The following is a 10,385-nucleotide window of genomic DNA, read 5'->3' on the forward strand; positions in this document are numbered from 1 at the left end:
CATCAAGAAAGCTGTTAGCGAGTTATTTGCCTTGATCCTTGCCTCGCGTACTCACTCGTTCTTTATCAACTTTCAAGTATTGGGCCTCCATCTTCGCCACACCACTACCTACACTGCACGCAAGACAAGCTCCCTCCCAGCTACTAACGTCACCCGCGCCCAAGCATCCCCACCTCTCCCGCCGTACCTACCGGGGCCGTCTAACTTATCATATTTGTATGGCCAAAGCAGGGCACGGCGCTTGACCAGACAGACCCTCTCTTCCTCTCTCGTGTCCCCCTTCCTCCTCATCCACGTAATTTTTGTCTCCTTCATTGCTCCTTTTGTCTGCTTGCTTCATCCATCTGTCAGACTCATCGCGCTTCTGAAACCAATACATAAAGCTCTTGTTCCTGGCGCGACCGTTTCTGCGACCCGCTGGAGCTTACCGGGGACCGCCCACGTCACTTGGCACCTGTCGCACCTACCTACTACGTACCTTCAGGCCTCACGCAACGCAACCCCGCCCAACCACCAAGACTCATCGCGACTCTGCGATTTGAAGGATTCGCCCTCACTCGAGCAAGTTCCGTCCAACGACGATCCCTAGCGCTTCGTCATCTTTTATTCTTGGATACTCGACCCTGCGAAACGCTCGCCTCATACAGCCCTAGTGCGGCGTCTCGTCGTCCCCTCCCCTCACCGAACAACCCCGCGATACCTGGGCACATACCCAGAAACCGCCTCACATTATCCTGTCGCCCGCCCCGGCGCTCATCTAGGCCAAGATGGAGCGAAGTCGCGGTGTCCCGGACGAGGAGATGTTCCTCAACAAGCCTGCTCCCGACGACTGCGACAGCCCGACCATCGAGCCACTGCGTATCTTCAAACCCCAGAGCCCCCAGCCCGCCAAGGACAGCAGGTCCTCCTCCTCCACCTTCAGATACCCGGCGCCTCCTTCGTCCACGTCTCCCATCTCTAAGCACTCCTTCCCTCTCCCTCCAGGTGCCTCGAGCTCTGCTGCCCCCCTGCCCTTCCCGGACGACGACGACATTCGTAAACCAACTCCGGCAAAGCCCTTTGGTTCAGCCTATAATGATACCAGCCCTCGTCTAGAGACAAGTCCCCAGGGAAAGAAGCCTGGCCTTGCCGAGCGAAGAGGTGCTGTTCCGAAGCCCATCTCTTCCCCTACGAGCCCCGATGCCGACCAGGATCTCTTTCAGCGTCCCATAGCAGATCATCAACGTCCGGGTTCATCCAACGCCAACTATCCCAGCTACCAAAAGACATACTACCCACCACCCGGTGCCGCCGAGGCCCCCCACCCCCCGGCGAAGACTGCCGTTGAGCAAATAAAGATGGATGGCTCCGGAGTGAATCGCTTTGCTTCAAACGCCTCGACCTCAACCACCCGGGCCAGCCGGGGTTCCCCTCCTCCCCCCGAAACCCCGGTCGAGGAGCCCGGCCATGTACCGGCCGATGCTATCGAGGCCCGGTATGCCGCCGCCGGTATTTCCGGCACTGCGACGCTCAACAGCCTCGGCGCTCCCAGCGCTGCCGCCACCCAGCGACTTGCCCAATATGGAAATCATCCTCCGCCTCAACGGCCGTGGACGCCGACAGAGTCGCCGGACCAGGCGCCATCCGGACCTCCGACTGTTTACCAGGGCATGAATGCCATTTCAAGTCCTCCCCCGACTAAAGTGTCGTTCAGCCCTCCTCCCCAGCTGCAACAGCAGCAGCAACACATGCCGCCACCGCAACCCCAGCAGCAGCCTCAGAAATCTCAGGAACCCCATGGTCAAGAACAAGTTAGTGTGTTGGAGCAGGACTTCGAACGCATGAGCACAAACTCGCCTCCTCCTGCATACTCAAGCTTAAACACAGGCTCTGGCTCCTCCTATCCAAACGAGAAACAGCGCCCTCAACAGCAACAGCAGCAGGCACAACAGCCGCAACCCCAGCAGCAGCAGCAGCAGCAACAGCAGCAGCAACAGCAACAGCAACAGCAACATCCTGCGCATGCATCATCCTCAACTCCTGTCCAGCAGCCGGCCCCCAGCGCATCGACACCACCCAAGAAGGCAGCGGCCGTGGCAGCAGCCGCAGCGACAGCGGCGACCGCAACTGCTGCTGCGGGCCTTGCCTCGCCCGCTCTCCAACATCCTGGCCACCCAGCATTTGCCAATGACCCTCACCCTGAGCAGAATGGACAAAGCTCGCAGCAAGCAGCCGCTGCTGCTCAGCCTTTTGAGGCTCAAAATCCGGCTTCGCCTCCTCCCTTGCCTGAAGGATGGATAGCACACCTCGACCAGAACTCTGGCCAGTACTATTACATCCATCTCGCAACCCAAGCTACGCAGTGGGAATTCCCCAAGGGACCAAACCCCATGACGCATGAGCAAGCCCCTCTGTCTCCCACGGCCTCCACGTATGGAAACCCGCTAGGATCACCTGGCATGTTTGGCAAACAGAATATGGCTTCGCCCATGTTCCCACCCCATACTCCAGGCTATGCCGAGAGCATTATGAGCGTGGCCGCTTCGGCTACTCCCACAGCTGCTGGATTCACAGGCCCCCCACCCAGCGCTGGCGTTGACATGTATAGAATTCAGCCTACCAATGGCGTCTATTTTGGCCCATACCTTCGATATGTCAACATGGATATCGAAAAGGGCCTCTGGCTTGGAAGCATTCTTGTCGTGACGGATGCTCCTCAGCCCCCGACAATCCACCTCCACTTGAGTATGGATCTGTCACCAAATCCCAGACAGCTTCAGCCTCGTCCTATCTTCACGCACCAGAGGTGGAAGTTTTATAAATATGATGTTGAGCTCCCCATGTCTGAAACTGGTACCGAACGATGGACATACGCTGTCACGTCCCATCTGGGCTGCACCCGCTATGAGTTTGTTGTCGCTGGACGTCAAGAAACGAGCTGGCGTTTCATCGCACACTCTGGCAATGATTTCGCCTCTGGCACATCACAGAATGAGCGTGCCAAGCTTGGCGGCGTCGGATTCATGTGGAAGGATGTCCTCCAGAAGAATGTCGAATGCGGTGGATTCCACGTTCAGCTGGGCTTGGGAGACCAGATTTACGGTGATCGACTTTGGAAAGAAGTGCCTCTTCTCAAGCAATGGCTTGCCATGAGTGGCCGCGAGAACAAGAAGAATGTCCAATGGACAGCCCGCCACGAGGAAGACGTTGCTCATGCCTACTTCCATTACTATACCAGCCACTTTGACCAGCCATACCTGCGGGAAGCGTTTGCGCAGATCCCTCACATCCTGCAGATCGATGATCATGACATGTAAGCTGATTACTTAGCTCTTTGGAGACATTTCACTGACCATGATAGTTTCGATGGATACGGTTCCTACCCTGACTATATGCAGTCGTCGCCCATGTTCAAGAACATTGGCCGAATTGCAACGGAAATGTATCTACTCTTCCAGCACCACACCACGGTCGAGATGCTGCGAAACGTTAGCACAGATCACGACATCTTCACGGTTACCGGAACGGGTTGGCACTTTGTCAAGTTCCTTGGACCGGCTGTGGTGGTTGTTGGCCCTGATTGTCGATCAGAGCGTACTCAGGCCCAGGTCATGGCTGGCCCGACCTATCAAGGCATCTTCCCCAAGGTTGCCACGCTGCCTCCTAGTGTACAGCACTGTATCTGGATGGTCTCTGTGCCACTTGTCTATCCTCGCCTGGATACAGTGGAGAGTCTTGCCAACACTATGGCCGTGGGTAAGAAGGCGGTCAACACAACGTACAACATTCTGGGCAAGGTGACAAGCTCAGTGGCTGGCGTGGTCGGTGGCAAAGAGGTTGTTGCCCAGGGCTTCTCGCAGGTTAAGAAGGCCGTTGGCAAGACTGGTCTCATGGGCAACGTTCTGAACCAGTTTGGTGAGCTTGATATCCAAGAGGTGCTCAAGGATATGTGGACGCATGACACCAAGGATCTCGAGAGGACTTACTTTATTCGAACGCTCCAGGGCATCGCACAGCAGAAGGGAATCCGAATGACCTTCCTTTCTGGAGGTATGTTGGCAATCCTTTGATACGCACTGAAGACCCAAGCTAACATGATTATAGATGTCAACGCCTCAGGAGCGGGACTGGTTCACGATCCCACTCACCCTGGTGACCACAAGACCATGTACCAGATCATCTCGTCGCCAATCGTGGCGGCGCCCCAGAGCAACTATGTCCTCAAGATGTTGCACAATCAGAAGACGCTGTACGTGCCTCAGAATGGCAAGAAGTCGACGCACGAGGTGTCGGACACCAAGGAGGACATGATGGAGATCTTCCACACTGATGCCAGTGGTGCCGCGCGGGAACTCAAGAAGCTTATGGGCCGCCGAAACTACGTCGCTGTCGTGTCGTATGATCAAGACGCCCTGGCGGCGCAGAGCCAGGCAGCCTTTAGCCCCAACCCAAGTCTGAACGGCTCACAGCACGGGCAGGGCCTGTCCAAGGTCAGCCTGGCTGTCGATTTCGTGGTACAGGGTGACGGGGCCTTTACAGCGCCGACCAAGTACGGTCCCGTCATCATCCCTCACTTGGAGTATGGACGATGAGGGAACTAGAAGAGCTGGATGTTGATCCTGAGGAGGATGGAGTTGGTGACAGGTTTCGGGCATTTGGTGTTGCACATGTAGCGGCTTATATGACTTGACGAAGACTTGCTTATACATTTGGATATACCTTGATGTTGAATACCTATTTTTGGACATGATAATATCCCTTATCACATGGCAATTGATAAATATTGAGAGCAGTTATTGATGGATATATGCGCAAATTTTGTATTTTCTTGGTCTCATGTCTATTGTACGTGTATGTGTGCTTTTGTTGCTTCTTGTTCCAACGCCAGCATATGTATCTAGAGATCAAAGAGCTCCTTGAGGATGCGGATGGTGTCCTCAGGGCCGGTGACGGAGTGTCCGACGGTGCGGGAGTCGGTGTAGATCTCGTAGTCGTTGCCGCCCTCAAAGGTCTTGTCGCCGAAGAAGTGGATGGTGTTGTAGGTGATGCCATCGGGCTTCTTGGCCTCGTTCTCGAGGTGCTTGAGACAGTAGGTCTTGTCCCAACCAGTAGGGAAGACGTCGAAAGAGATCTGGCCTCCAATGGAGAAGCTGCGCGGTGTGTGTTAGCCATGGGGGGTCTTGTCATGATGGGTTGAGTTTAGCATACGTCAGACCGAGGTGACCGAATCGCTCCTTCAGAGCCTCGACGAACTTCTGGCGGACCTTGGCGTCCTTGTCAAACTTCTCAAAGTCGTTGCGCTCCTGGGTGCTGGCGTTACGGCCGACGGGGCTGATGTTGATCATGCCGTTGCGGAACTCGATAAAGGTACCGCGCTTGACGGGGATGTCTAGGTCGGCGATGTAGTGGAGGCAGAAGTTGGCAAGCTCCTTGTACTGGTCCTCGCCGATCCACTTGATGAAGGTGTTGGACTCGAGGGGCTCGCCGAGCTTGTAGGCAGTGAGGCCGTTCTCGGAGAAGCAAAAGTCGAAGAGGGCGGTGACGGGCTGGCCAGCGGGTTTGCCCAGCTGCTCCTGCTGCTTGGCAAAGTCGGAGCCGCCGACGTAGCCAATGGAGCACTTGGCGCGGAGGTCCTCGAGGATCTGGAGAATCTCGGGGGAGGCGTCCTTTTTGCGATTGTTAGCGACGAAGGAGGGCGGTGGAGGGACGAGCAGCATGTACCAGGCGGGCGGGGGTGAGGGTGCCGTCGACGTCGAAGAGGCAGATGGTGTCCTTGAGAGGACGCTCCGCGAGGGGAGTGTAGGAAGGAGGAGGGTTGGCCATTGTGAGAATCTGTGAGGGCGATTGATGAAGAAACAAGGAAGAAGAAGAAAAAATGACACAGAATACCCAAAGTAGCTGGGTCAATGGTGTTGAGGAGGGGGGAAGGGGTCTGAGGGGCAGCTGCGATGCAAGGGTGCGGGGCAACGAAGGAAGCTACTGTAATGTACCTGCTCTGAACGGGCAAGAGCTTGACCACGTCCGCACTTCTTATACTTGACTCTGTGCTGCCTCTTACTTGGACCAAACATCAAACATCAACATCAATAAGCGCAATCTGGCATCTTGAAGCCCATGACGAATTCATCTTGTTTCAACACTGGTCACGCGGGAGCATCGATCACCTCGAAACGATGGATTACGCGACAGATCCCTCCTCTCACAAGACCACGTTGGCCCATTTACAGATATTAATCGCCCAAGCCACTCCAGGGGTTGCTTGACCGGACGACGGTAGAGAGTCATGTCGTGGAGGCGCAGTTGTTGAAGCGAGATGAGATTGACAAGATCTTGACTAGGAACGCGCCATTCGAAGCCATGAGGACAGCATGTCATGAAGAGGATGGTTCTTTGCTGCCGTTCAGCTCGTCCCCTCGTCTTGTTCAAACTCAGCGGCTGAGTGTACATATGCCTGGCCAGCCTTGCCTCGAGCTCTACTCTCAGAAACAAACATCCACTCGAGGCTAATGCGCTATCAACAAGAAGCTTGAAGCCATCATGACCCTCTCTGCAATTCGACCATCTTAATTTGTCTACCCCCACTGCGATCTCCCGCAAGCGAAATCTCGGCCGCCTTTTTTTTTTAAAGTGGGGTCCCCACCGACACCATCGGTGGACCGCTCCTCCGACCTCCGAGCCGTTCGCAGACAACAAGTGGGTCCCTCACCGCGGAAGCGCCCTCGGTCAGCTCTCGGTGAGCGGCGCATCAGAAAATAAGCTCGCCAGCTGCCCGCCAGCTGCAGCACCCGCACCACGGGGGGAAGTATTATCATTGAATTTAACTCAAGTCTTCCCAACGAGAGCAGTGACGGAACTGGCAAGCGTCGCGTTCCCGAGTTCTCGCAGAACTTAGTAGCGAGTGCTCTGGTTCGACCCCCGCCTTGACTAACATTCTACGAAGCATGCTACATGACTAACCCTACAGCGTAATTTGCTGTATAATCAATCATATCTGCCATTTATTATCTGCCATTTATCATCTGCCATATATCTTCTGCCATATATCTTCTGCCATCTCTATAATTTTTGTCAATCAGACGTTCTTAATCTTTGCAACCCTCGTGGCTCGCACCCCTTATTCTTCTAGACCACGCTTCACCGGCTAAATTGGATTACAATTCGGTATCAGGTGCACTTTTCTTCGTGATATCCAACGTCAATTGAAGCAAATATATTCGTCGATTGCTCGAAAAGGTTCAACTATAGAATGTCGTCTATCATGATGCTATCAAGGCCATGTTGCTAGGGCCCATCCAAAGTTACATCTCTCCCCATACACCAGTCAATTCAACAACCACATTCACAATCGTGCTCACTGCCCAGAGAGCAATCAGTCCCCATCCAATCTTTCGACTCAGAATCCACTTGTTCATCGGCACCACAATCAGCAAGCCCACAAGCATCACCAGGAGTGTGATGGCTGAGATCATCAGAGTCCCGCCGACCTGGATGCGATAAGGCTTGTATTTGATGGGATGACTGGGATCCTTGCGGTGCTTCTTGTTTGCCTTTTGAATCATCATCATGGCGCCGCCGATGCCGATACCCAGGAGAATGTTCAGCATGGGTCCTCCAAAGCAGGCAGACCTACAAAGTCATTGTCAGTTGTGCACTTTGAGAGACCGGAACAATACTTACAAGGCCATGACGGGGTATCCAAGCCTCGCCACTGTGATGTCGGCGACTAAATCTCCAACACTGTTTCCAGCAGCAAAAATTGTAAGTCCCAACAGAGCTTCCGAGATGTTGAGGATGACGCCAACTGTTTTCAGGACCCCCACGACTTCACCTGCAATGGTCGATATCCAGGCTATGCTGATGATGAATCCCATGAAGCACAGCATATAATGATACTTTGGGCGTCTCTCCTCCGTCGTAAAGAGGACAAGAATACCTAGCAGGACAAGCGAGGCCAGGAGCGAGTACATCACCATTCGGACCAGAACCTTGTGAGGATTTTCCCAGTCCTCCAACATATTAGCCCAAAGGACGAAAACAGCGAATTGGGGTCCGGTGAAGAGCTGGAGCGCCACGAGCCATCGGTTCCAACCCGTGCAGTCATTCTTGACACTGCTGGAGGATGGAAAATCGGAGGCTGGCTTTGTCACGATGGCCGGAGGACCCAGTGAGAAATTCGAATCTTCCACAGCTTCTCCTTCTTCGGCGTGTGTGAACGGAGTGGTGGCAGAAGAGGCGATGTAGCTGTTCCCGCGACTGTGGAGGGTATGTCTACGGTAGCGCTCCCACTCCGACTCTGGCTCTATCGCCGCGTGTTCTATAGACACGGGCGGAGCCATATGCCCAAAGCTTGGGTTATGATCGTGGTGGTGAACACTGTGGTCAAGGAGCGTGTCCAGAATGGACAAGTCGTCGTCAGTCGTCTCAGAGTCGACAACAGGTAGAGTCGTGACCAAAAGGAAGATGCTGGGCACAGAAATGGCGCTGACGAACTTGTCCCAGGCCGTCTTCTCACTCCATCCCTGCAACGTGGGAAATAAAGTTGCCAAGAGGATATGCGGAGGTGGCAGCACAGCATATGGCCACCATCTCACAGGACGACTCGGCGATACCGCCGTCCGCTGCAGATCTGCAAACGGTGTTTCACGGCTTACCGCATTTGAAGGCGTGGTGCCGGGTGAGACAGCTCCTGGTGACAAGAACTCGGTGGGCTCAGCTTGGTAGTTGGGCGTGAGCAGGGCGGGTGAGTCCGTGTACATGGGGAAAGGGCTGACTGGTGAAGATCTATCACTGTAGCTGCTGCGACGACTGGGAATCTGCAACTCGAGCTGAGGAGCGAGCAATTTGTTCTGGTGATCCTCAGTTGGAGCATCATCAGTAGTCCCGCTCGGGCCGACAGGGGGGGGAGCCAAGTTGCCTCCGACGGTATAAGACGGACTCGGGCTTGGTGATCGCGTTCCGCTGGCGTTCGACGGAGGGACAGACAGGTTGCCGTCGCCTGAATCTCGGCTGCTGGGCATCAGCAAGTCATGATCGATTAAAGGCCCAACCGGCTGGTCCCCTGAGGAGAGGGCTCTGTTTCTCCTTAGTTCATGGTCGGCGCGCGCGGTAGCGAGCAGACCATCAGAGCGGGAGTCCGGCATCGTCGTCGTAGTCACCCTCCGCCTGTGGTGGACATGATGATCAGATGAGCTTCTCTCTGGAATGGGCGCCAGCTGCAGGTTGCCCTCGCGCTGCAGCTGGGCGAGGGCCGACCGGAACTCGAGCGCACCAACTAGACTGGGTCTGATAGGAGTCAAAGTATGCCTCCTACCAGGTCTGCCCCGAAGAACTCGCATGCTGCTGGCGACCTCAGCGGCGACCATTCGATCATGGTCCTCGCTGGACGTATCACTTGACTCTGGTTCCTGACCCTCGATCTCAATCCTAGGTCCAGCTTCAAGAACTGAAATGTCAAGCGGAGCAGAACTCGAGGCGCCTGGGCCGGACCCAACCTCATCAGGGTCGTCCCGGTACGGCTCGCCAGCCAATTCATCTCCAGAGTGCCCAATGGGCCCGTAGACGTGACTGCGCGCCTCCCCCTCTCTGCGCTGCCTCCGCTTCCGCCTGGTTGAGTACCAATGCCAGGTCACAACAGTGATCACGTAGATGGTATAGTAGCCGATCATGAGCCAGCACTCCCACAAGTGCAGATGGCCGTCGGCCAGAAAGATGGTCGTAAAGATAACTGCAAGGATAAAGAAGCAAATGTCGCGAGCGTACGTCTTACGATCGACGCGAAACTCCCTGACAAGTGCCATGGAGCCTGCGACAACACCAGTGATGAAGCTGGCGGCGCCAATAAGCTCGCCAACGGCCATGCTGGCGCTGTTGGAGCCCATGGCAGCAAATGTGCTGAAAACATCTGGGGAACCATTTCCAAAAGCGAGGAAAGTGACTCCAGCTAGACTCTCGCTCAGGCCAAGAATTGTTGCAATTGTGCTCAAATTGACGCTGAAAAAGTCGCTCGCAGCTATGCCAATGGTGGTGAAGAGAAGACCCAGCCATATCACGAGCAAGCTGAATGCGATGGGTTGGATATCGGCGAAGGCGCAGTAGTAGAGGTCGAGGTAATGGATGAGGCCGGCATCGTCGTCGGCGCAATACTGCCTGACAAAGGCGCATTTATCCTGAGCATCGTGGACGTCGTTGCATTCGGGGGCTTCGAGCGGCGAGGAGCTGCGCTTGAAGAGCAGAGTTTCGGCGGGGGTCGTGTCGCTGCGGGAGGCGTAACGCGCGGCAGTCGTGTGCGATAGGAAAGAGTATGCCGTGAGGATCGAAAGGATCAGGATCGTAACGTAAAAAGGGCGAGACTGGAGGCGGCTGCCTCTGAAGAATCGGTTCGAGCTCGGATTGCGGCCGTTGGCCAT

The 10,385-nt window shown here is 55.2% G+C and overlaps 3 protein-coding genes across 3 annotated transcripts; 1 reads left to right on the forward strand and 2 right to left on the reverse strand.

The window, feature by feature from the left end:
• Positions 1–767: 767 nt before the first annotated feature.
• Positions 768–4,745, forward strand: NECHADRAFT_104091 (uncharacterized protein; the record flags this gene model as incomplete). Its single annotated transcript, XM_003051647.1, has 6 exons — positions 768–1,684; positions 1,716–1,779; positions 1,809–2,021; positions 2,064–3,292; positions 3,341–4,029; positions 4,084–4,745. The coding sequence occupies 6 exons, from the start codon at positions 768–770 to the stop codon at positions 4,569–4,571; spliced, it is 3,600 nt and encodes a 1,199-aa protein (XP_003051693.1). The 3' UTR covers positions 4,572–4,745.
• A 35-nt stretch (positions 4,746–4,780) lies between these two features.
• On the reverse strand, positions 4,781–5,802 carry NECHADRAFT_68346 (uncharacterized protein; the record flags this gene model as incomplete). The annotated part of the gene is made up of 3 exons (XM_003052097.1): positions 4,781–5,129; positions 5,188–5,645; positions 5,701–5,802. The coding sequence occupies 3 exons, from the start codon at positions 5,800–5,802 to the stop codon at positions 4,877–4,879; spliced, it is 813 nt and encodes a 270-aa protein (XP_003052143.1). The 3' UTR covers positions 4,781–4,876.
• Positions 5,803–7,277: 1,475 nt separating this feature from the next.
• NECHADRAFT_92694 (uncharacterized protein) lies at positions 7,278–10,385 on the reverse strand (the record flags this gene model as incomplete). The annotated part of the gene is made up of 2 exons (XM_003052098.1): positions 7,278–7,605; positions 7,657–10,385. 2 exons carry the CDS (start codon positions 10,383–10,385, stop codon positions 7,278–7,280), a joined length of 3,057 nt encoding a protein of 1,018 aa, XP_003052144.1.

This window comes from Fusarium vanettenii, assembly GCF_000151355.1.
Source record: "Fusarium vanettenii 77-13-4 chromosome 4 genomic scaffold NECHAsca_3_chr4_2_0, whole genome shotgun sequence".
Lineage (NCBI taxonomy): Eukaryota > Fungi > Ascomycota > Sordariomycetes > Hypocreales > Nectriaceae > Fusarium > Fusarium vanettenii.